Source organism: Antechinus flavipes, chromosome 2 (assembly GCF_016432865.1).
Source record: "Antechinus flavipes isolate AdamAnt ecotype Samford, QLD, Australia chromosome 2, AdamAnt_v2, whole genome shotgun sequence".
Lineage (NCBI taxonomy): Eukaryota > Metazoa > Chordata > Mammalia > Dasyuromorphia > Dasyuridae > Antechinus > Antechinus flavipes.
Window position 1 is genome coordinate 471,232,535 of NC_067399.1, and position 27,753 is coordinate 471,260,287.

The 27,753-nt window shown below is 35.1% G+C and overlaps 1 protein-coding gene across 2 annotated transcripts in view; it reads left to right on the forward strand.

Moving 5' to 3' along the window:
• Window positions 1–354: 354 nt before the first annotated feature.
• The window catches only part of GARNL3 (GTPase activating Rap/RanGAP domain like 3), a 233,839-nt gene continuing 206,440 nt past the window's right edge, over window positions 355–27,753 (forward strand). Inside the window, exons 1-2 of one of the 2 annotated variants that reach the window (XM_051979671.1) lie at window positions 355–559; window positions 17,135–17,204. In XM_051979671.1, coding sequence (XP_051835631.1) covers window positions 501–559; window positions 17,135–17,204 — 129 coding nt within the window. In that variant the 5' untranslated portion in view covers window positions 355–500. Of the gene's footprint in view, window positions 560–17,031; window positions 17,205–27,753 lie in introns of those variants that run through there. The other variant, XM_051979670.1, reaches the window with a different exon arrangement.

A 27,753-nucleotide genomic window follows, 5' to 3' on the forward strand; every position in this document is an offset into this window, starting at 1 on the left:
TCCAACATTTATGTTCTAGGGTCCTTTTCAGGGCTATCATTCTGCTTCCTAAAGTCTGTTCTGGAGCCAACATTCCATGTCCGAACCAACTTTAAAATTCTATATTCCGCGGTCCTTTCTCGTGATTCCAGTGATCCCAATATTAGGCGATCGCCGGATTCTGCAATGGTTAGACCAACGCCCCTTCTCCTCCAACTGACTACAAGTCCCAGCGTGCACTATGCGGACAGAGCCCTGGAGGAGAGGGCTGGACTATGTTGACAGAGAACCAATCACTCATCAACGAGAGACGCGGGGCGGCCTCTCCAGTTTCCAATTGGCTGACAGGCTCCGGGGCGGGGCCATAACGCGGCGTTTGGTGGCGGGGGCCCGGTCTGAGGTAGCGGACCGAGCGAGTGGAGGCACTGCGCCGCTACTGCAGGCTCTGCCCCAGCGCCCGATGGCTGCGACCCCGTAGGAGCGGGGAGTTTGAGTGCTTTTTCTCCCACGACACCGCCCTCATGGAGGAACCGAGCGGTCTCTACCTGACATCCACCCGCCTGCTGAGCCTCACCCAGCGGTAACGCGAGCCGGGAGGGGCGGGGCTGGGGGCGGGGCTGATAGGGAGGGGACATGGGGGCGGGACAAAGTGAAGGGGCGGGGTCCGCCTTCTTGTCCCAATCTGCAGGGCTGCTTCTTGACTCCAGTTGTCCCCCCTTTCTATTCTGTCGTTCAGACCTTGCTTGTTTCCTACTCTTCCTTATTCCGCGCTGCCCTTCCTATGCTTCTCTGCAGCCTGAGGGAGTTCTATAGCTAGGGTTGTTAACCTGGGTCTGAACTTGGGGGCGTGTTTTTTCAGTATACTTGATTTACCTTGTAATCACGGATGGATTTTTGATGCATCAAAAGGAGTCCGTAGATGGCACCACAAAGGTTAAGAACCCTGCTTTATAGCCTTCAGAATAAAGTTCAGGCTCCTTTCCCTGATCAAGCCAATTTTTTCCAACCTTGTCTCATACTCCCCTACACATGCTTTCCACACTTGTATCATGGTCCTTAACCCCGCGCCGGCGAACTTTTTTTAAAAAGTAAATAACTTTGTGTCATTGTCATTGGTTTCCTTTGTAGTCCTGTACGTTTTCTTTTATGCATTTGACAACATTATTCTGAAGAGTTCGTAGGCTTCACCAGATTCCCCAAAGGGCTTGTCTCACACGCGCGCATACACACACACACACACACACACACACACACACACACACACACACACGGTTAAGAACACCTGCCTTAGAAGATCTTTGAAGTCACTGGCAACTATAAAATCTTTATTTAAATATTTAATATTTAAAATTAGAAGAATCATTGAGATGAGGCCCACAGAGATGAAACCAATTTCCCCAAATTGTACAGAAAGTAGAAAGCATCCTTTCTAGCATAATGTGCTACCTCCTGAAACAACCAAGGTGTTCCGCTGCTTGCCTTTTTGTTTATGCTGCACCTTCTGGAATATATTCTATGTCCCTCTTAATCATTTAAACTCTAACTTGTATGCTAACAGCTCCTGGAAGTCTTCCCTGATCCAATAGATAATGAATGACTTTCCCCTTCGTTTTTACAAAGCTCTTATCATGTTGTGTTTGTACCTTATTCCCCTGCAGAAGCAGCAAGGTGTAATTAGAGATCTGGCCTTTTAACCAGAAAGACCTGATTTTTAAGACCAATGCTTTTACATACTGTATGACCTTAAGCATTCACCTAACTTTTCAATGATTTAGGCAATATGCTAAGACTATAAAGTTCAAAGAAGCTGTCAACCTACTTTGATAGAGAAAGTTTTCTTATCATGGAGTTCCCTTATAACAATTTAATCACAAGTCATTGTCAGTATCTCCCTGCTAAGACTGTGAACTTCATGAGGACAAGGACTCTTTCTAATCTAAATTTTATATTTTATATTTTTCCTCAGCAACTAGTTACCACTTTATACACATGTTTTATACATATACACTTTATACATATGCTTAATAATTATTTGTTGGATTTCCTTAGACTTTTTTTTTTTTGAATAGGCAACCAACCAGTGTGCTAGCATGATGCTGTTCAATTAATGATGATCAGATGCCTAGATTGGAAGTAGCAAAAAGACTTAGGAACTCTAGAGCTCTTGGCAAGTCCGTTCCAAATTGGGCTACTTCCATGAAATCACTTTTATATCTTGCGACAATTTCTCTGCAAAATGTGCATAGCAAATATAATACATAATCAGGTAGCATTTATTAAAGAAAAAAATCCACAGGAAACTTAACACAATATACAGCACAAATAAGAGTTTGTCATAAGCCTGTGAGGTTGAATAAGATAATGTAGCAACATCTGTATTTGAGGTTCCCCTAATTAAAAATTGACAGAGATTGATTGAAACAAGAGTTTGTATAGTTAAACCCTTCGTTAATAGTACACATTGTTGGGTTTTGATTTAAATAAATAATAAGGTTATAGGAGAATTGACTAAAATCTTTCGAGGAAGACATTTAAAAGTACCATCAACTGTCCCATTTAAACAGAAGCAGCTGCTGTGCCAGTTGCAAATATCCTTATCTTTTAGAGCCTTAAAGATTGACTCTCCACTAATGCTTTTCATTAATCTAGTTCAAGTTAAAATATGTTCTTTAATAGTTTGAAAAATTAGGGACTTTCCAATGCAGGTTATAAACCCTTAAAAGCTCCCTAAACTAAAAAATTTACCTCTTGGCCAATTTTTCCATGGACCTATATTCCCTTTCTGGGCAACTAGATAACAAGTAATGTCTAGAGATACAAACCCATTGTTGGCCTGTACTCAAAGCTTTACTAGATCAGTGTAAGATGGCCTATTAGCAGTGTCTAATTTTTGGGAACCCACAGTTATCTCTACACTATGATGAACCATTGGAAGAGGATTTTTTGGGATTTTTTAAAATTACATTTTGTTTCTTTAGGCATTCCATAATTCAGACATTTCTTTCTACCTCACCATTTGTCTAAATTAGAGGGGTTTTTTTTAATTATACATGTGAAAACTTTGAACTCTTGAGAAAAAATACATTAAATCTAAAATGATAATTTTTATTTTATATCTTATTAATAGAGTTGTCTGGAGTACTGAGAGGTTAGACTTACCCAGGGTAACAGAGCCATTGTATACCAAAGGTAGTAATTGAATTTAGCTCTTCCTGTTTGCAAGATCAGCTTCTCTATCAACAATACTAATGTTGCTTTCTAAGGCTTGATGATTTAGAGCAGATGCTTATCAGCATTGGTAGAGGGTCAGCTGAGAAGCAAACTGAAAAGAGCACTGAATCTGGGATCAGAAAGACCTGAGTCTGAATCCAACTTCAGACACTCATGAGCTGTGTGGCCCTGAGCAAGGTACCTACCCTCTGTCAGCTTCAATATCCTAAGCTGGAAGATGGGGATCATAATAACACCAACCTCCCCGGGTTGTTGTGAGGATCAAATGAGGTCATTTTTGTGAAGTGTTTACAAACTGTAAAGTGTTGTATGAATATGGGCAATGAGTTTCCTCCTCAGGTGTCCCTAGCCCAATGCAAGAGGAAAGGAAAAGTGTGGTCAAAATCCCCTGAAAATCTTGATTCTGTAACAGTTAGCAAGCAGACAAAATCAAGACTAAATGGAGAAATGATAGCAATTCACATTTCTAGAACCTCTGCCACCTAGCTCCTCTAAAGTAAAGTAGCATATCCTAAATGCCTGAAAAAAATAATATAAATCAAGAAGTTGTAAATTTTCTTATTACTTATTTTGGACATTCTAGAATTGGAATGGGAATTGAATCATTTGAGTTTTTAAGAGAGAGAAGTATTTGTAAAACAAAATAGCAATAGGAAATTTTAAATTACCAAAATTTAAATTCTTTCAATTCAGTTTTATATAATCTCCAGGATAATGAGGTTGATAGGAACTTTGGAATTTCTGTGTACTTATAATCTATCTGGGAAATGTTGTTGATATAAACTGCAAAAGTTGTCTTTTTGCTGGAGATATTTCCTATCAGTACCCAATAACAAAAATTTTTATTTTTAACTTTGGTGCAAGAGATTTTTGGTGGGGTTTTTTTATTATTATTAAAACTGTAGGTTAAAGTGATTTTTAAAAAAATTTATCTTTCAGACTTTATTTCATTTCTTAATTAAGAATTAGCAAGATTTAGTCAATCTAGTAGTCCCGAATCTTCTTGTGCAGGAAAATGGTTTCTTTTTGGGGATGGGGAAGCAGGATACTATAAGTAGAGTGATGGACTTAAAGTAAGGAGACTTGGGTTTGAGTTTGACCTTTGATGTTTGCTAGCTGTGTATGATGGACAAAGTAACTAAACCTCAAAGCCTTAATTTCCTCATCTGTAAGAAGTGATAATAAAAGAGCACTGGGTCCTTCACAGGTTTTGGGGAGGGAAGTATTTTGCAGACTTAAAGTATTAAAAAAAAAATGAGTTCTTTCCAGTCTTATCTATAATCCTAATCTTTAATTGAGAAGATAGATGTGCCTGAGACAGGGAAGAAGGTAACTCACTCATAGTTGCCTTATAGTTTTCACAGTTCATTAACAGTAATTGTTGATTCACCTACTCCATTCTGGCTCAGGAAGAGAAGAAAAGTTGAGTAGAACACTGACTTTCCTGTCTTTCTAGAAATAAATGTTTTATATGATTTATTCACATTTGAACAGGGATTTCTAGCTTACATGGCAGGTAATGTCCAAGGAAATCACTTTGGATACCCTTGAGAGTATTCCTCATTTGAGAAATGTGGCTTCTGATCTTTCACTGTAATTAATTACTAAGGCCATATCTTTGGTACTTACATCCAGGTACCATATTCAGTAGTAGAGGCTGAACTGAAAAGAAAAGGGTCCCTTTTCTTTGACACTTAAAAGCCATATGATCCAAAGGTGGAAGACTTTGGATATGAGAAAACATATAATCTTGGACTTGATTGATATGTTGCTTAGTTTTCTAAACTCAACAACTCCTTTCTTTCTTGGCTCTCTTGTTAGAAAAAAGAGAAATGATATAATGGAAAATAAAGGTGATATATAGATTTTTTTTAAAAAGCCATGTAATTCATTTCTCCTCTCTTGATCTTGGTTTCCCCCTTTGTAAAAATAAGTGAGTTGGATCAGATGGTCTCTGCAGTTCCTCTTTTTGTGTCAACATTATGTGATTCTATGAACATTCTGTAAATATTGATTTTGATGAAATTTCTGCTTTTAAATTATAATTTAAAATAATTTGAATAATATTTATGATTTGTTTTAAAGTTAATTTGTTTTTATAAATCCTGATTAGGTATAGAAAATTGTCATGATGGTTTTTGTTGTGGCTTTTTTTTGTCATTTCCAACTAAAGTTAATACTTGCTTTCTGGTTAGGAAATATTTGTCCCTCTTGTTCTTCTTAAGTTAATTTTCTTAGAAAGCCATATTTTAGTTTAGGGAAGCAATGATATGATAAATTTTTAGAAAATCTTTGAAGAACATAGTGTTATTTAAAAGCATATGGCATATACCAATGTTTGAATCTGCCATCATTCTTTAGGATCTGTGTCCAAATCCACTAAACTCTAGAAGCATTGATTCTCTGTTGATTCTCTTTTCACTTTTGCTAAATAGTCAGAACATTGGTTCATCTACTTTGGTTTTTTCTTTCATTGTCTATTTATGGATTTATAAAATTGTCTGTTAACTAAGCTACTGGACATAATGTCCATAATTTTTGTTACTTTCTGGAATCTTTTTACATGAGTTTACCTGTATTGTGTCAGTTATTCCTGGACTCTCCAAGAAGTTCTTTTGTTACATAGTTTTCTCTCTTTGCTTTCATTCTAAAAGGTTTCCAAAGTCAAATTGTTTAAATTGCCTCAGAAGAGCAACAATTTCATGGGACATTTAATCATGACAGGTGAAACTATTAATGTTTGATTTTAATACTTTGAAGAATTTTTTACTTAATCAGTTTAAGTCCTCCCTCTACTGAGGCAGATCTCAGCTGAGCAGACAGTCTTAAGGAACTGTGGCCAAATAACTGATTATTTGATGTTGTTGAGCCTCTCCAAATGAATCTAGGGTGATTTTCATATAACAGTATCTGTCTCTGGACTCTTATTTGAAGCTTTTTCAGGTTGGTAGGACATGCCTAAGTTTATGCTCTATGGAAAATGGTTCTTTATTAGAAAATTAATATTTTACTTAGCATAAACATACTTTATTCAGTTATTTTACCATGATCCTATGGAGAACTATTTAAGTTAGACTGGATATTGAAGCATCATGGTGAAATAGAAAGATCATTATACTTGAAGTTAGGAGATCCTGGCTCCCCAGTTTACTAGCTTTGTGATTTTTGGACAAAAATGTTGCATGTTTGATTATCATATTTCAAATTGACTATAAAATTATACACACACACACACACACACACACACACATATATATATAATTATAAAAAGTAATATGAAGGATTTGGAACAGGGGAATGGCATAGATTTTTAAAGTTTAGAGATCATTTAAAATGTAATCTGGATCATTTTGCCAGTTACCCAAAGACAGGATGTTTGGGACTTGTCATCCTTTTATCATTTGCCTTGTTTTAAAAAGTTAAGTGTTTTAATCCAGATCAGGCTTCACCTGTAATATTTGTACTTTCAAACACATGCTTAGGATGATGGAGTATGGGGCAATTTTAGAACAAATACATTTTAAAATATATAGCCAGAATTGTCTCTGAAAAATTTTCTCATCACAGACTTACTTCTTACTGGAATACTGATCTTTTGCCATGTTGAGATGTCGCCAGGGACATAGAGACACTTTATCTTCCAGTTATATCTGTACCTATTAGTCGACATAGTATGGTGGAGACCCAGAGATACCATTTCAGGAATATTTCGCTTCTGGAAATTCAGACAATGCCTTGATACTCTGCCCACGCCCTTAAATTATCTAGGTCTTACCAGTTCTGAGAACAACACTCTTTTTATGTCCCAGAGAAGCCTGCTTTCCCTTGTCTTGGTGCTAACCACAGTATTTGCTACCCCTAGCCATGGTGCTGATTGCTTAAACTATTAAACCAGTGCTCACCATTATTATTATTCTCAGTGAGTTCTACAAAGTGGTAAATTTCTTCTCTCTGTGTATCTCTCATTCCTTGTGAATTCTCTTGATGAGATAAAAGAACAGCTTTGCTACTGGGAATCTTTTGTCCTTCTCCTTCACTTAGACATTCTCTTTTTTAGGGTTCAGGTGGACAATGAATAGCAAGCAGTGATGATTAAGATTTGCAGTGATTATAAGATCAGTTGGCAAGGGTCTCTCTTGATGCATTGAGCAAATCAAAATCTCTATAACTCTTAGTTTCCTCCTATAATAGGTATAAATAATATGGCAATATGATTGAATAATCATACTGATGACTGCTATCAGAACTTAAAGAAAACCATCATATTAATGATAGCAATTATTTAGAGCCTAGATTCTTCTTTTTTTATTATAGCTTTTTAGTTACAAGTTATATGCATGGGTAATTTTTCAGCATTGACAATTGCCAAACCTTTTGTTCCAGTTTTTCCCCTCCTTCCCCCAGATGGCAGGTTGACCAATACATGTTAAATATGTTAAAGTATAAATTAAATACAATATAAGTATACACTTCCAAATAATTATTTTGCTGTACAAAAAGTATCGGACTTTGAAATAGTGTACTATTAGCCTGTGAAAGAAATCAAAAATGCAAGCGGACAAAAATATAGGGATTGGGAATTTTATGTAATGGTTCATAGTCATCTCCCAGAGTTCTTTCACTGGGTCTAGCTGGTTCAATTCATTATTGCTTTATTGGAACTGATTTGGTTCATCTCAGAGCCTAGATTCTTAAATTGTGTCATGATCCCATGTAGGATCTCTTAACTGAATGTGGAGGTTGCAAAATTATTTATATTAGTAAATTTCGATTTGCATACCTATTGTTTATACCTATATACTCAATCACATAAGAATTTCTTGGGCAAAAAAGGAGTCATAAGCAAAAAAAAAAGTTTAAGAAGCCCTGATTTAGAGTGAGTTTACAGAAATAAAATTATTTCTATATCACTTGCCTGGTTTTTTTCACTTTTATTTAAATTTAGGATTCTTTCCTTGTTTTATGTGGATATTTATTTAGTATTATAGTATCAATTAGCACAGTTCCTATATTTCAGAAATTTATATTTTTATCTCTTTAGTAAAAACTACTTTATCACTAGATGAATCATTCACCAAGTGATGAATATTTTTGGTCACAGCAATTAGTGATATTGTCTTCTAAGATATAGGAGTACCCCCCTCAGATGAATCCTTGAAGTTTTGAAGAAATATTTAAAAATATAGATCCTTAGAGAATTTTTGAAAAATCATGTTATCAGTGAATAGGCAACTTATGTTGACTTTTAGGTATTGCTTTCAAAATGTGCTCACTTTAGTGAGTCCCTTAGGACTTCTTTGTCATATATTGTTAGCTTCATAGAAAGCTTTGGAAAAAAAAGGTATTGGGAACTATCCCAAAGACAGGAATTATTAGTTTGGTACAATGGAAATAGGAGTCTTAAGATAAAAAGTAAATTCTAGTACTGAATCAGGCATTAACTAGTTGATGGGCAAATCATAACTTTTCTCAGCCTCAGTTTTTCATCTTTCAACTAGACATAATAATAATTGCACCAACCATCTCATTATTTATGGTCAAAAGCAGGCTTAAAATTTCATATGAATAGGTTTGTATTTGGTAAGGAAGCTTTGTGTGGTAGAAAAAACTGGGAACTAGGATTCAGGAGACCTATAGTAACTATAATATATGAATACAGTCTGTTCAAATTTTTCCCTCCTCAATTTGCCTAGATTATCCTTTACCCCACTTTCTCAGCAAAAGACTTTATTAACACTTTTCTAATCAAATTGAAGCTGTCCAACATAAGCTCCTTCTCCCCATTTCTATTTTGATTCAATTCAGTTAATATTTATTAGGTATCTACTATGTGCCAGGCACTATATTAAGAGGTAGGGATATAAGGAAGAAAATGAAAAGCAGTTCCTGCCCTCAGGGAGCTTATGATCTAATTGGGAAAGCCAGAAGAAAACAGAAAAATAGGGGCTAGGAAGTACCATTAGGGATTACCCAGGGCAGGGTCATGTTCCACAGAGTAGAATCCAAACTAAGCAGAGTTACATTTCTATATTTCTCATACTACTTTAACACAATGACCATTATTTCCTCTTTTGCACCACATTTGAGGGGAAAAAGTGGTTAAGAAGTGATTCTTCTGAGGTAGTTAGATGGCATAGGAGAGTATCAGCCCTGAAGTCAGGAGGACTTGAGTTCAAATCTCTCCTCAGACACTTGACACTTCCTAGCTGTGTGACCTTGGAAAAGTCACTTAACCCCAGTTGCCTCAGGAAAAAAAAAGAAGTGACTCTTTAGCCAAAACCAACCACTCTATTTATGTCCTTGATCCCTTCTCCTCCTGTGTCTATCATGAATTTACACCTTAGATTATGCCCCTTTTCTTCTTGATTTTCAACCTTTCTTATCAGTTGTTTCCTCTATTGCTTATAAATGGGCCCAGATCTTCTTACTTTAAAAAAAAAAAGTCCTTCTCTTGTACCTAGCATCCCCTCAAATTACTTTCCTATGTTTCTTCTTCCTTTTGTAGTCATAGTCATAGTCAAACTCTTAGAAAAAATAGCATATATACCATGCCTTCACTTTTTTCTCACCTCTTCATTTCTTATTTCTTGAAGTACAGCTCCCTTACCATGACTCAGCTGAACTGCTTGCTCCAAGGTTACTAGTCATCTCTCTTTTGGTAAGTCTAATGGCTTTTCCCCAATCTTCTTAATCACCCCTTCCTTATAGATATACTCATTCCTAGGTTTTTGTAACATTACTCTGCCTTGGTTTTATTCCTACCTATTTTTTTTTAACCTTCTCAGCTCCCTTTATTAAATCATCATCTATCTACCATCCTCTACATCTGGGCTTTATCTTTTTATCATACAATCTTTCTTGGTGACTCCAGTAATTTCTCTGAGTTCAACTCTGTTTGTACTAAATACCCCCCCATCTTTGTCCAAGTGCCATCTTCTAGTTCTAGTTGCCTCCCATATATCAAACATCCATCTCCTGCCTCCTTGTCTTTCCACTGACTATCCCCCATGTTTGGAGCAATCTCTTCCTCGCCTTTACCTCTTGAAATATCTTTTGTTGTTATTGCTGTTCAATTGTTTCAGCTGTATCCAATTGTTCATGACCCCATTTGGGTTTTTTTTTTTTGGGGGGGGGTATAGATACAGGACAGATTTGTCATTTCCTTCTCCAGCTTATTTTACAGATGAGGGAACTAAGGCAAGCAAGGTTAAATGACCTGTCCAGGGTCACACAGCTGGTAAGTGTCTGAGGCCAGGTTTGAACTCAGTCTTCCTGACTCTAGACTAAGCACTCTATATAGAACTGTGCCATCTTTCTGCCCTTTGAATCCCTTTCAGAATTCATGTCAAGAGCTCCTCCATCCAAGAGGCATTTCCTAAATTATCTAATTGTTAGGGTTCTTCCTCACTAGAAATGGATTTTTAATATTTTGTATTTACTAATTTTTTACATGGTTCATACCAGTGAATGAAGGCACTTTAAAAGCAAGAACTGCTTCAGCTTTGCCTTTAGATCCTTTGTCCTTAGCAGAATGCCTGGCATATTGTAAACAGTTAAATGTTTCTTTAATGGAATGGAATTGGAGAAATTGTTTTTATTAGACTTGACAGCAGATTATATTAATTATAGGAATGCTCTTATATGAAACAGGAAATATGGAAAGAGTACTGCTTTTCGAGTCAGAGGACCTGGAGTTAAGTTTCAGCTCAGCTTGTGTAAAATCCACTGTCCCTTCTGGTTTAGGGTGAGGAGGGTGCTTTGTGGGCAGGTGCCACAGAATGAGTGATTATCTTCAATACATGTTCAATCATGTAGGGCATATGCCAGGCTAGGGATACACAGATAACAAACCAAAAAAAAACCCATTCCTACCCCCAAGAAGATTGCATTCTAATAGAGCTTTTTAATCGAAATTACAATCTGAAGGGACAGTGCAAAATTGTTACTGTCTGAAAAGGCAGAATTAGCCTATAAATGTATCTCATTAGGGCTTAAATCACATTAGTACTTTTGATGAAGTTTGTTTTTAGCAATGCCTCAGAGCCCTTGTTGGATCAACCACCCCACACAATTCATTTCAATTCAATAAGCATTTTTAAAATGCCAGGATCCTAGGATGGAAAGACAAAAATAAAAACATTGCCTTCTCTCAAAGAGCTTACATTCTACTTAGGAGGGGAAAAATCACACAAATACATAAATATAAAATATATACAATGTAATTTCAAGTGTAAAGCAGTGTAAAGAATGAGGAGAAGAGAGAATCAGGGCTCTTAGAAAAAGTAACACTTGAGCTGAGCCTTGGGAAAATGACAAGAGGTGGCAGTGAGGAGGGAGAGAATTCCAGGCATGATGATAACCTGTGTAAAGTCACAGAGCCTGAAGCAAGACTATCAGCTACCAGCAACAGCAAATAGGCCAGTTAGACTAGAATCAAAAGCGCCTACAGGGAAATAATATGCTGTAAGTGTGGAACAATTGGTTGCAGCCAGATTGTGAAGGGGCTTAAGTGGGTCCCTGCTGAATCACAGTGCCCAATCAGCCACCTGCCCTGAGCTGCCCTCAAGCCTCACCAGCTGCTTAGATTTATGGCACTATATTCCTTGATACTTCCCAGATAGCTCTATATCTTATCCTTTCAGGGCCAGACCTTCTCTGCCTTAGCCTAATCTGATAAACTGATCTGTGCTTATGTTCTAATGGGATAAAACTAGAGGAAAAGCTTCAGGCTATCCCTGGTAATGCTTCTGTTTTCCATAATCATCTCCCCTAAGTGATCTTTATGGTGGGAAATTGAGGCCATCAGGTAACACTCCTTAGAGCCAATGGAGAATAGTTAAAGACAGGTGGATCCTAGTAGCAGCAGGTTTCAGTCACAGCAGGTGGAAGAGATATCCTCTCCACCTGTGAGTCAAGTTGGCCCAGTGCCTGGCTTTGCTACAGCCCATTATATAACAAGCTCAACTTACAGTGCAGGTCATGTAATCAACAAATTCTAGAGATAAATCAGGTGCTAAACAAATGTTCTACAGATAAGTTAGGAAGTGGAACATGACCATCTTTGGGAACTTCTAGGTTACAATGGTACTTTAACAGATCATCGAGGAAGGATGCTCCTTTATTTCGAAGTCTGTTATAAATAAAAGCTTCCTAAATCGGGCAAAGTAGAGCTATGTATCTTCTGGCACCGAATCATTGTGGTAGCAAAAAAATCATCCAGTGGCCAGTTCTAGTGGTGAGACACGATTCTGTCTGCCTGCCAGCTAATACTAGAAATCTTTCCTGCTTTTTAGAACTTGCCAGGGCTGGTGTTCCACTAACATGAACTGCTGGGGCTCAGAATCCTGCCTATATTAGGAGATGGACAGTTTAAGAGTTAAATTGGCATTTTTGAGACATTAAAAGAAAAAAAGGAAGAATTCTAGCATTTAGTGGATTCTCCTAGGCAACTAAGTGGCAAAGTGACTGCAGGGTTGGTCCTGGAGTCAGGAAGATCTGAGTTCAGATTTTACCCCAGACATTAACTATCTGTGATACTCTGGGCAATTCACTTAGCTTATGCTTGCCTCTGTTTCCTTAACATAAAAAACATCACCTATCTTGCAGGATAGTTGAGAGGATCTGGAGATAATGTTTGTAAACTATTTAGCAAAGTGTCTGGCCCACAATGAATACTTAATAAATGCTAATTTCTTCCTTTGCCTTCTTTTTTGGAGAATTTATGGAAGGACAAAGATGAGACATATAGAATGGAAAACTGGAAGACTTACTTTCTATACCAATGGAAGAAATATGAACATTCATATTGACGCAATCACAAGTCTTCAAAATTTGAAGACATATTTCCTCTCTAGTATCTATTTTTCTTTCCCTCTCCTGTTTTTTCCAACCTGTGCAAGCTAACTATATTTGTTGATTGGCTAGTGATTATACGTCCCTGTGAATTAATTTCTGTATTTCACTTTAATCTGCCTTTACATTTTAATTATGATAAATATGGAATTCTTTATTCTCCCTCCCTCAGAAATGCAAAGCTTGATGTATAGTAAAAAGAGCAAAGCTGAAAATCAATTAGAGTTCCCACTGGATCTTTTCCCCCTTTATAAATGTCTTGATTGGGGAAGAGCTAGCAGGTGCTACTTCAACCATAGGTGATCATGGATTTGTTTTGTTGTGTTTTTTTGGAGTTGCTAGAAGTAGAGAAACTTAATTCTCTTATGCCCAACTTCTTCCAGGAAGGACTTGTCATTTCCTAACAAGTTCACTAACAAGCTCCTTCAGCATATCCACACTTGTTCCAAGTCATACTTCCTCCCGAACTTCTCTTAACCATAGCCCAATACTTTCCCTTTTCTAACTTTTCTTTACTCTTTGCCTCAAAATTCAAAAAACAATTTATGCTTTTTGGCCCATTTTAAAGTTATTTTAGTTAGTATTTAATTATATTTTTATATCATAATTCCTCCATCTCTTTATTTTATGTCATCTGTACTTCTGGTAATGACATTTATGACAAGTTAATAAGTCATAGGATTTAGGCCCTCAAAAGTTATGGGTCCTCAAACTTTTTAAATAGGGGGCCAGTTCACTGTCCCTCAGACTGTTGGAGGGCCAGACTATAGTAAAAACGAAAACTTTGTTTTGTGGACTTTTAAATAAAGAAACTTCATAGCCCTGGGTGAGGGGGATAAACGACCTCAGCTGCCGCATCTGGCCTGCTGTAGTTTGAGGACCCCTGATTTAGGGTATAAAAAGACTTTAGAGATAAAATCAGCTAGGTCATTTTTTCCATAATTTTTTTATTACAAACCCCCATCAGTAAAAATTTTTGAGCACAACTCCAATATGTATATATTTCTTATTTATGAATTATATACAACTTTTATTTTACTAAGTTATGTACATTATAAAACTTACACAAAATAGAAATTTTAATTATATGAGATAAAGATAAAATAATGATTTATCCTAAAGCCACTGCATTTATTTTAAGTAGGGGAGTGATATGATCATGCCTACATTTTAGGAAAATCATTAGCAGTTGAGTGGACTATGTTTTGGAGTGAGGAGATTAATAAATTGTTGCAGTATTCCAAGCCAGTGGTGATAAATGCCAGAATTAGAGTTATAGCTGTGTGAATGAATAGAGAAAGGATTGAGGAGAAAAATATTGTAGAAGCAGAAATAAAAAGATTAGGCAATTGGTTGGATTATGTAAGTTGAAGAAAAGAGAAAAGTCAAAGATAACACCAACGTTTCACCAGTGGTGACAACCTGAGTGACTGGAAGGATGTTGCTACCTTCACTAGAAATAAGGACGTCCAGAAAATGAGGGAGTCTTAGAAAAAAGATAATGTAATAAGATCTGCAATGTATACTGCCATCCATGCCTGATCATTCTGTTTAATTAACTGTACCATTTAAAATTAAAAGAAGGAAATGAGTTTGGATCTTCCTCACTAAGCTCCAGAGACCACCCTCTTAAGTGTTCCTGTTAGCTACAGAGTGATCTGTGAGACATAGGGTGGGTATGGGATGAGGGAGGGGAGATTTTCCCAAAAGCCACCTGCTGTTGTGAGTAGCCTGCCCAGGTAGCAGTTAGGTTATAATGTCAGGGGTCAGCACAAGTTGACCAGGAAGAGAGTTCTATATATTCCTTACAGAATGAATAGAGGGGAATATTAGGGGCATTGTTGGGGGCAGTTTTAGAAGATAAGGGTGTGTTTGCATTGGAAACAATCCCCATAACTGGTTATCATGAGAAGGGTGAGATGTAACCCATATTCCCACTTTGTGATTGATCACACACTCCTTTGGGTCATTTTGTGGTCCTCTTTATGTGAAACCATGGCTCCCAAGGATGGACTACTGATCTAGTATAGTTTCTTTATTTTGCAAATGAGAAAATTTGAGTCTCAGAGTAAGTGACATGCATGCAGCATGATGTAATGGATTTGGATTTGAAGAACCTAGATCAGAGCTTAGCTGTAGTAACTATTACCTGTTTGACTTCAAACAAGTGACTAGGATTCAGTTTCCTCATTTGTAAAATCAGGGCATTTGGCTTTGTAATCACTAAGCTCCTTTTAGCTTCAAATCTTGTGAAATACTGGTAGTAAGAAACAGAACAAGACTCAAAAATAATAAGTAGTTGAGTCTGCAAAGTCTTCTCACCCCAAGACTAGAATCCTTTCCACTAGATCCCCATACTATAGAGACCATATTGTTCTAAAGTGACAATTCTGAAGGAAACAGGTGGAAATGTGATCCATAATATGACAAAGGAATTAGATTTCATGACAGTGCCAAGCAATCTACTTCAGCCTCAATGAAGAACTAGAAGAAAGATAAAAGGAGAAAACTTAAGAGGAAAAAGAAGACTGTTTTCTAGGATTTGAAAAATGCAAGTTGGATAGGACAGGAAAAGATGATTGTAAAATTCAGGATAGCCCAAGATGCCTGGTTCAGGCTAGTAGATTAATAGAAATGCCCACCTAGTGTTTTCAGATGGAATAGAATATGAAGTGATTGAAAAAATATTGTAGATCTGGGCAGAATTTCCTGAGAGAGATTTCCTCATCTCCTTTGTTCTCTCTGGAAGTAGGAAGATTGTTTGGGTGACCTCTGCTAGACAGTTCCCATACCTTTAGTACAGGAACTGAGGGAGTGAAAAGGTTAAATTTCTCATCCAAGATGAGTTCAGCCAGCCCTGTGAAATGGTGGCAGCAGAATGCCATCAGACTCTCTAATCTTATTTCTATCACGCTTACTTTCTTGGAGCCCATCAAGCAGTGTGCTGGCCAAGAGATCCAGTTCAGTGTATGATGAACATCCCAGTCGCTTTGTTCCTGAAAATGGCAAAAGGGCAGTAATTTAGAAAACATATCCTGCTCTTTAAGAAAGGATGAAAGGGTATTAAATGCACTTTTCTTTCTATATCAGATTTAGGATTTTTTGGATTACATGTTAAAATGCCAGTGTTGTAAGATTTTATTTTTATATTTCACTCTAGTTATTTAAATCTATGACTTTATACTAGTAGAAAAATCCTTAAAGTAAAACTGCATGGTTTCTGTTAGTGTATCTCAGCTCATTTCATAGTTACTGATTAGGATTGTAAATATAATAAGAAATAGAATTAAATATCTTTTGCATCCAAGGTACAAAGATATTTACTATTTTGCCTTTTGTTTGAATTTATTCTTAAATGGAATGTATGTAATTTGTTATATCTGAACTAAGGTTTTTATTTCTATTTGGAGAATGCTAATTTCTGCTGTGCAAGAAACTCTCCCTAATAGAACTTCAAATCGAATACTAGATTTTCTATTAGTCTTTCCAGTCCTTTGTGCTGTGACATTGATCTCTTAAATTAAAAGAGATGGGCCTATCTATAGTGGTTTCCGAAGGTGTTTTGTTTTCAGTTTAAGTTTTAGCAGTAAAAATAATATGTTCCTTTATTTGTTGAATATTTAAAACAATTAGGAGAGACTCTCCTGAATGGAAGTTAATTGCAGCAGACAAAATGGTTGCAGATTTGCTTCAGCTGTTTCATGACATGCATCAGGGTTACTGCAGGGTTTCTCTTCCCTTTGCTTATAAACAGAAAGCTCTCAAATGCAATTATAAACCACCAGTAGCCGTCTTGGAAATCTCAATTGATCGCAAATGGCTAAATATTTAATTTCCTCATTGTCTGCCCTTCCAGGGATGGCTTGAGCATTTTATTTTCTTTGAGGCTAACATGAAAGCTAGTCTCTGCAATGGCTGCTGGAGATTGTGTGTGTTGCAAGGAGGCTCCCCTGCAGTGATGAGCTCAAACCTTATTCAGTAGGAGCTTTTTTTTGCAAATGGTGGTAGATTTTTGCAGAAGATTTGTGGCCAGAGAGCTATGTATAATACTGATGAAGCATTTTTGTTCCAGCTCCGTCTCAGAAGACCTAGGTTGCCGACGAGGGGAATTCAGTAGAAAACATTATGGATCTGTGGAGCTGGTAAGTTTATAGCCTATTCAGTGCTAACAGATTGTTTTACATTTTGTTAAAATCACCAAGCTCATCAGATCTTGCTTGTATATTTACTAATTTTGTGATACTATGATCATAGTATAAGGATTGGATTGGGAAAAATCAGAGTGCTGAAGCAGCTTTGACAATTACATCATCTTAATCTTTTTCTTTTGTTACACACTTTTAACCTCACATCTCTGTTGATTTGTTTAAAAAAAAAAAGATTGCACTTTAATATTTTTCATGACAGATTTTGAAAGATAGGTACAAACTACAAATAACTCCTGAATAAAATAATTTTTTATTGGAAGAGAAAGATTTAGTTTTCATTATATGCTGTTAATAAAGTGCTTCAGTTTGTTGTTAGGGTAACAATATGTGTTGCTTTTCTGAAAAAAAACAAAAATGTTGGTTAAAACAAGGTAAATTTGTTGATTACAAATCTCTGCAATGAGAAAATATATTTTTCTACTAAGTTATTAGTATTTTACTTGGGGATTTTTAAATCAGCATTTTACATATTAGAAGAAGAATATGTAGTATATTTATCCAATAGCTACTAGTATATAAGAGATAAACACAACTGGGACTTTACATTGCAAAAAAGCATAAATAAATGTTTTAAAGAGTGTGTTTCTCAATTGTGCTGATAAGCAATTGTTTTGAGAATATTAAATACTTTTATATTTTTAAAATTTAAGACATGAGTTATTTCGATCTAGTTTATTTTATTATTGCTACCCATTAATTTAAAAGCTTTTGTCAAACAAACTTTCTTTTTGACATATTGAAGTATGTAAGGAATCTGTCAGAGATGTATATTTACTAAGATTTTCTGTGTCTGATTCATAAGATTATTTTGAAATGCTTCGTATATATCAGGCACTATGCTGGATGCTGGAGGGATACAGAAGAATTAGAAGATATGACCTTTGTCCTCAGGGAACTTATAATCTAGTTGGGAAAATAAGGTGTATTATTGCCTCAATGGTATATTTCATGTAATATAATCAGGTGCAAGGATGGATGTGGTACAGATTATAGGTGCCTGATAAATTGGAGAAAAGAGTTCTTTATGGGGCAAGATTAGCCAGGAAAGGTTTAATTGAAGAATTGGAAGTTGAACCAACCTTGAAGAATGTGTAGATTCTGGATTGATGATGAGGAGGGACATGTTATATGGGAAAACAAGTCTGAATCAAGGCAGGCAGATATCGATGATCATATATTCAGGAGACAATGAGGAGAAAACATTACTAAAGCAGCAGTTGTATAGTGGAGAGAAATGAGAACAAAGCATGACAGTCTGAGTTAAAGGGAATCTCAGAAGCCAATTTGTGCCCAGACAAGAATGCCCAGCCATCAGGTTCATACTTGCCTTTGATTAAACTTTTGTCTAGCCCACATCTCACCATTCTGTACACTCTAAAAGGAGGAGGAGTTTTTTAAAATGCTTTGCTAAAATCTTGATAGCTCTTTATAGTATTCCTCTGATCCAGTAACCCTGTTAAAAAAGGAAATGAAGTTAGTCTGTTATGACCTAATCATGATAAAGTTATGCTGGCTCTTTGTAGAGAGACAGAGTGAATATTATGATGGAGGGGTGCTGCACCTGGAGGCAAGAACACCCAAATTATAATACTGGCTCTGTCGAATCCCAACACTTGATAACTATGTGATCATGGGCAGCTCAGTCAACAAACATTTATTAAGCACCCACTATGTGTCCAGCATTATGCTGCACAAGAAACAAAGAAAAAAATGAAACTTTCTCAGTTCCCCAAGAATCTTACATTTTGTCAGTTGAAATCTATGTCATATGGACATGGATGAATAACATACATATGCATGTATATACATATAAATAAATAAATATAAATATGTACATAGAAAGCAAATGCAAGGTAGTTTGTTGGTGTGGGGGAGATGCACTGCCTCCTGGAGAAAGGTTCAAAAAAGGCATCATTTGGGAGGTAGCATTTGGATGGAGAACTTTTGTGAGACAGAGAGGAGAAGGGGAGTGCACTTCAGACAGGAGAGACAGCCTGTGCAAAGTTCTGGATGCAAGAGAGGTAGAATGTCATCAGTGAGGAAATTGGTCAGTTTGCAGGAACAAAGAGTACACAAAGAGGATTGATATGTGAAGAGCCTAGAAATGTTGGCTAGAACTAGATTGTGAAGAGCTTTAAATGTCAGAGGAGTTTGTATTTTATCCTAGAAGCAATGGTAAATCCCTGAAGCATTTTTGGTGTTGAATAATATAGTCAGATCAGTGCCCTGTGATGGGGAAATTGTAGTTGTAAATTGGAGAAAAGAGTTCTTTATGGGATGAGTTATGTCCCAAGATGTCATTACATGTCCAGGCACTGGCAGCACTATTTAAAAGACAATTGCAAACTGAAAATTTATAAGAACCAAATTGAGATATGTGTGACTATCTGCATTGGGAGTGAGATGTCCTTAACTTCCAGAATTACAAAATTCTGAGTCAGAGAGGGTTTTAATCTAGCCTGGCAAATGGAAAAGGAATCCCGTCTCCAACATATCAGAAGAATGGATTTCTGCCTTTTATATACAGACCCATCAATGAGATGGAGCCCTCTATGTCCCAAGATTACACATTCTAATTTGGAATAGTTCCTATTGTTAGGGAAAAAAATTTTTTCGGGCATCAAGCCGAAATGTGTCTTTTTGCAGCTTCTATCCCTTTGCTCCTGTTCCTTGAACCCAAGCTGAATAAGTCAGCTAGTTGGTGCAACAGATAGAATGCTGCAGTCAGGAAGACCTGAGTTCAAATACAACCCCAGACATTTTATAATTGTGTGACCCCTAACTTCTGTTTATCTCACTTACCTCAGCTGTAAAATGGGATAATAAAGAAATCTACCTCCCAGGGTTATTATAAGAGTCAAATGAGAGAATATTTGTAAAGTGCTTGGCACAGTGATGGCATATAATAGGTTTCATGTAATGTTTATTTCCTCCTCTTCTTCCCTTTCATGTGACAGCCTTTCAAATAATAGAGTTATGATGTTTCTATTAAGTCTTCTCCTCAGACTAAATAATCCCTGTTTATTTTTGTCCTAACAGTGATAAAACAGGCCTCCATAATTGTCCTAAGCAGTCCCTATTTATTATTTTTTGTTATTATCCCTGATTATCATTGTTCTCATTTTACAGTTGAAGAAACTGAGATAGACAGAAATGAAGCTTGTTCAGAATCACACAGCTAATAAATGGCTAAAGTCAGATTTGACTCAAGTTCTTTCTGACTTTAGGCCTAGAGGTTTATCCACCTTGTTACCTGGCTGCCTTTTTTTAATGAAACAATATAGTAATTTTTATTTCGGACAAGGATAGATAATTAAGTAATCAAACTCAATCACAGCCAGTGTTCTTTGTGAACACTACCTCATTCCCCTTTCCCCTCAGAGCAGGAACTGTCCCAGTTCCTTTAATTGATTCTCATATGGCATGAACCAAAGGCTTTCAGAATCTTGATTGTCTTCTTTTAGATACTCTCCAGCTTTTCCTTCCTTAAAAGGTAACATCCAAAACTCCAGAAGTGGTCTGACTAGGGCCAAGTATAGGAACACTATTGTCTTCTTTTTCTTAGATGAAATGCCTTTTTTTTTTTAAATAGCCTTTTATTTACAAGTTATATGTATGGGTAATTTTACAGCATTGACAATTGTCAAACCTTTTGTTCCAATTTTTCCCCTTCTTTCCCCTCACCCCTCCCCTAGATGGCAGGATGACCAGTAGATGTTAAATATATTAAAGTATAAATTAGATACACAATAAATATACATGATCAAACTGTTATTTTGCTGTACAAAAAGAATCGGACTCTGAAATATTGTACAATTAGCCTGTGAAGGAAATCAAAAATGCTGGCGGGCAAAAATATAGGGATTGGGAATTCAATGTAATGGTTCTTAGTCATTTCCCAGAGTTCTTTCGCTGGGCATAGCTGGTTCAGTTCATTATTGCTCCATTGGAATTGGTTTGGTTCATCTCTTTGCTGAGAATTGCTAGGTCCATCAGAATTGGTCATCATATAGTATTGTTGTTGAAGTATATAATGATCTCCTGCCCCTGCTCGTTTCACTCAGCATCAGTTCGTGTAAGTCTCTCCAGACCTTTCTGAAATCATCCTATTGATCATTTCTTACCGAACAATAATATGAAATGCCTTTTTTAAGATAGCCTTAGATCATGTTCACTTTTTTTAGCTCTCATATCACAATATTGACATGTTAAACTTGCAATCCATGCTCCAAATCTTTTTCAAATAAATTGCCATTTAATCACGCTTTTTTCATCTTATACTTTTGAAATTAGTATTTTTTTAAACCTAGTCATAAGGCTTAACTTATTCATCCTAAACTCACCATTTCTCCTGACTTCCATATTTCTGTAGAGAGAATCATCATTCTTCCAGTCAACCAGGTTTATAATTTAGAGTTTATTCTTGACTTTTTACCTTCACTCACAATTACCCTCCTGTCTCTAATCATTTGCAAATTTTTATCAATTCTGTCTCTACAACGTCTCTTGAATATTTGTCTTTCCCTTCATTCACATTTATCTAACCCAGATGCTCATCACCTCTTGCCTGGACTATTTCAATAGACCACTAATTGATCTCCCTGCATCCAGCTTTTTTTCCACTCCAGTACATCCATCACACAGCAACCAAATTGATATTCCTCAAGCATGGGTCTGACTATTATCAGACTTGCCCTTCTCAAGAAGTTTCAGTGGTTTCCTATTGTCTTGCAGATAAAATACAAATTTACTTGTTTGGCATTCGAAGTCTCTCACAATCTGTTGTCAAGCTGTCTTTCCAGACTCATGTTGAATTTTCAGTCCATCAAAATGATTATGTATTCCTCTCCCTAGAACAGTGTATTAGCCAAACTGGCTTACTTGGAATTCACATCTCTCTCAACATTCCATCTCTTACTTCATTTTATCTCTGGTGTCTGAATTTCTCTCCCTCTTTACCTTTGTTGCTGGAAATTTCTATCTCCTTTCAAGGATAGACTCTAATTCCATCTCTTATGAAAGGCCTTTTCTAATCCTCCCAATTGTTAGCATTTTTTCTACTCAAAATTAATTTATTTTTTTTATATTTACTTATCTGTGTATCTAGTTTTTATGCCCTAGTAGAGGGGATAGGAACAGAAACTGTTTTATTTTTGTCTTTGTGACTCCAGTACCTAGCAAAGTGCCTGACACATAGTAGGCGCTTAATAAATATGTTTTTAAGTTGAATTATTGAATCATACCTATTATATTTTATCTTATTCAATTTGGTCTAATGCTTTACCCTTCCAAGATTGTTTTGAATACTGTTTCTGTCAATTTGCATGTTGGTTATCCATTCCAAATGTGAGTTATACATAAGCTTGATATATGTCCCATCAATGACTTTATCCAAATAATATTAAATGATCCAGAATTGTTAAATCCAAAGCCAAGCACAGAGTCTGGGGCCACTCTACTGCAGATCTTCTCTCAAGTTGACATCAAACCATTAATGACTACTAGGTCTCCAACCCAGTTCCACATCCATCTAATTATACTAATAGATATTTTATATTTGCTGAAATGTTGATAAGCTGTGTCTACAGTTGTCCCTTGATTTACTAGTTTTGTAACCCTTTTTAAAACCTTGTTCAAAAAAGAAAAGAACTTTAGTTTGGCCTGACATTTTTACTATTTCCCCTTCCTAGAACTTCACTAATGATCCCTTTGATAATACTTCCTAGAATTTTACAAGATATTGAAATCAAGCTCCCTGGCCCATAGTTTGCAAGTTCTGTTCACTTTCACTTTCTGAAAATTGGGACATTTATTTTGTTCCAGTCCTGTGGTATCTCTCCAGTTCTTTTCATTCTTTCAGAGTTCGCTGATATGCATTCATATAAACCAGTTTCTTCAGTACCCAAGGATTTAGTAGTTGGTGATTAGAACTCATAAGGGAAGGGTAAGTACTTTCTTAATATCACCTACTTTGTCTTGGGTATCAGTGTTCTGTTGAGCTATTTTTGTTCAACCCATTCCAATCCAAACATCCTTTTCTTTGGTAGAGAAAACAAACAAAATAAAAATTGATAAGTAACAAATAAAATAAATAAAGATGTTTCATTGCCCCAAACATCCCAAGTATAAATGGGTTTATCCATTCTTTGATCTTATTTTCTCTAGATGGGCTTAAGCCAATTAAGTCTACCTTTTTGATTATTCTTAGTTTTTCTATCTAACCTCAATTCCTTTTTAACTTCAACACTTCTGACACTATTCTTACAGGACCATGCTGTGATTTTATATTCATCTTTTGCTATCTTACTTCCATCTTCTATACATGTCTTCAAAATCTTAAAATCTAAATTTATTGGTGAATTCTCTGTGCATTAATTTTTAAATTTAATTTAACTTTTTAAATCTTTTTTAAAAATTATTATGAGCGTAATAAAATGAGATTTTCCATAACAAAGTGGGATAGAAAAGAGGCTTGCATCTGAAATTGCAGATACATTATGTACAACATGGTATTCCTTTCAAATATACAAAAAAGTTGTCATCTAACTTTTTTTCCCTCCCCCCGACCCCAAACTTTGAGATGTCACGAATTAGTCACAAATTAGTGTGGATTTATATGTGTGTGTATGTTCTTTTTCTGAATTCAAACAGAATCTTTGCAAGTATTTATGATTTATGGATATAGAATGATTTGTTTGCTTAAAGCTGTTCTTTAAAACAGTACTGTTATTACTTTATGCAATGTTCTCTTTGTTCTATTCATTTCACTCTCGTTATTTCCTAGAATGTCTTTCCATATTTTCCTAAAATCATTGAGTACATGATTTCTTATAGCAAAGTTATCTTCTGTCATGAACATATACCATGATTTGTTTATCCATTCCTCAGCTGATGGGTTTCCCCACAATTTCTAGTTCTTTGCCATCAGAAAGAGAGCTGTTATAAATATTTTTAGAACATATAGGTTTGTTTCCGTTTTCCCTAATAATCTTATGAAACAGACCTACTAGGAATATTGCTAGGTCAAGGGTATAGCCAATTTAATAACTCTTTGGACGTAATTCCAAATCTGTTTTCGAAATGGTTGGATTAGCTCACAGCTCCACCAACAATGAATTAAGGTCCCGATTTTTCTGCATCACCTCCAACTTTTGTCAGTTTTCCCTTCTATCATTTTAGACAATCTGTTAGGTATAAAATGATATCTCAGTGTTGTTTTAATTTTCATTTCTCTAATCAGTAATGAATGATTATAAGTTGTTTTGATTTGTTCATCAAAAAATTAACTATTAATATTCTTTGATCATTTATCAATTGGGGAATGACTTGCATTCGTTATAGATTAGATAGAGTTCATATATTTGAGATATGAAACCTTTATCTGAGGAACTGTCTATAATTTTTTCCCAGTTTTCTGTTTTCCTTATGAACTTGCTCACATTTGTTATTTTTTGTGTGAAACTTTTTAAAGTAATCAAAATCATCCATTTTACATCTCACAATACTATCAATCTCGTGTTTGTTCATAAATTGTATGCCCATCCATAAACCTATAGGTAATTTGTTCTATGTTCTTCACATTTTCATGTAATATCTCCCCTGTATCTAGATAATATATCCATTTTGAGCTTATCTTGGTAAATGGCGTAAGATATTAGTCTATGCCCAATTTCTGCTAGGCTTCTTTCTAGCTTTCCCAACGATTTTTATCATATAATAAATTTTTATCCAAAAAACTTAATTGTTTATACTTGTCAAATACTGAGTCATTATATTTGTTTGTTGCTGTAGATTTGTGTGTCTACTTTGTTCCATTGACCGACCTTTCTATTTGAAAGCCTGTACCACATAATTTTGATAATTACTATCTTATAATATAATTTAAGATATAGTAATGCTAAACTTCCTTCCTTTGTGTTTTTTCCATTAGTTCCTTTTGACTTTTTGTTCTTCCAAATGAACTTATTATTTTTTCTAGCTCTGTAAAATAATCTTTTGGTATTTTAATTGGGATGGCACTGAATATATAGATTCTTTTGGGTGAAATTGTCAATTTTATTATATTGTCCTTGCCAATAATTAATATTTCCCCATTTATTTAAGTCTTATTTTATTTGTGCACAAAGTTTTTTTATGGTTTTATTCATATAGATACTAGGTTTGTTTTTTCATAGGTTCATTTCCAGGTATTTTGTACTATAAAGAGTTATTTTAAATGGAGTATGTCTAGAGATATCTTCTTGAGGGATCCTGCTAATGATATATAGGAATGCTGATGATTTTTGTGGGTTACTGTATTTCCTACTACTTTTCTAAAATTATTAATCATTTTAGTTAACTTTTTAGGTGAGTCAGATTTTCCAAGTATACCATCATATTACCTACAAAGAGATAATTATCTCGTTCCATGTTTTGATTTCTTCTATTTCTTTTTCTTCTCTTACTGCTAGTGCTAAGATTTTTCAATACAATATTGAATAATATTGGTGACAAGTAGGCATTCTTGTTTCACATCCATTCTTATTGTGAAGGCTTCTAACTTATCCCTATTATGTATAATGCTTGCTAATGGTTTTAGGTAAATGCTTCTTGTTCATTTAAGGAAAAATTCATGTATGTCTATACTCTCAAGTGTTTTTAATAGAAATGAGTGTTGTACTTTGTCAAACGCTTTCTTGGCAGCTATTACTTTTATCATATAATTTTTGTTGCTTTTGTTATGGATATAATCAATTGTCTTTGTAGTTTTCCCTATGTGAAATCATCCCTGCATTCCTGATATGAATTTCACTTGGTCATAGTATGTAATATTTGTAATAAATTGTTGTAATCTTTTAGTTAATATTTTATTTAAGATTTTAGCACCCATATTCATTAATGAAATTGGTCTTTTTTTCCTCTATTTTTACTTTCACAGTTTAGGTATCACTATCTGTTTCATAAAAGGAATTTGGTAGGACCTCTTCTTTGTCTGTTATTCCAAATGCCTTATTTAATATTGGAATTAGTTGAACTTTAATTGTTTGATAGAATTCACTAGGAAGCTCATTTATGGGCTATTTGCTAATGTAGGCAGTTTGTAGTCTTAGAAATAATCTTCAATTTCACTTACCTTGTTAAATGTATTGGCACATAATTGGGCAAAATAACTTCTTATTGGTTTGATTTCATTTTCTTTAGTAGTATGTTCTCTCTTTTCATTTTTAAAACTAGTAATTTGGTTTTCTTCTGTCTTTTAAATCATATTAACCAAAGATATATCCTTTTTGTTGATTTTTAGAATACCAACTCATAGTTTTATTTATTAATTTGATGGTTTTCTTATACTCAATTTTATTAATTTTATCTTTAATTTTTAGGATTTCCAATTTAATGTTTAATTGGGGTAATTTCTTTTTTTCCCTAGTTTTTAAAATTTCATACCGAGGTCATTAGTCTGCCCTTTCTCTCTTTTTTTTTTTATTATAAACACTTAGAGGTAAAATTTTTCCTCTGACTGCTGCTTTTGCTGTATTCATTAGGTTTTGATATGTTGTTTCATTGTCCTTTTATTTAATGAAATTACTGATTGTTTCTGTTATTTGTTAACTCATACATTCTTTAAGATTATGTTGTTTAGTCTCAAATTAGTTTTTTCTATATTTCCATGATCCCTTATTAAATAAAATTTGTATTGCATTGTAGTCAATAAAGGACTCATTTAATATTTCTACTTTTCTCTTTTAGCTATAAAATTTTGTGCCCTAATTAACATATGGCCAATCTTTGTAAAGGGATTAAACAAAAGGTATATTCCTTTCTATTTCCATTCAGTCCTTTACAGTTACCTACCATATAACTTATCTAAAATTCTATTTCATTCTTTAACTTTTTATTTATTTTTGGTTAGCTTTGTCTGGTTCTGAGAGAAAAAGATAAAAATCCTCTAGTGTTATACTACTACTATCTATTTCTATCTGCTATTCATTGAACTTTTCTTTTAAAAAATTTAGATACTATGCTATTTGGTGTCTACAAGTTTAGCATTTATGTTGCTTCATTATCTAGGGTGTCTTTTATCATATTGGTGTTTCCCTGTTTATCTCTTTTCATTAAATTTATTTTATCTTTGACTTTGATATAATGATTGCTACCTTTGCTTTTTTTTTTTTTTGCATTGGTTGAAGCATAATACATTTTACTACAGAATGTACTAATTTAGCCCTTTATCTCTCATTTTTAATAATGTGCTTTTTTGGAAACAGCATATTATCAGAATCTGATTTTTAATCCATTCTGCTATTTATTTCTGTTTTATGAGTGAATTTATCCCATTCACATTCAAAATTACAATTACTATTTGTGTATTTCTGTGTAGCCTGTTTTTCCTCACTATTATCCTTTTCAGTCTGTCTTTTTACTCTATCCTTTCTCTAGTTTATTTCTAACCACTGCCTCCCTATTCTACACCCTTTAAAAGAATCTCTCCTTTGTTGGGGCAACT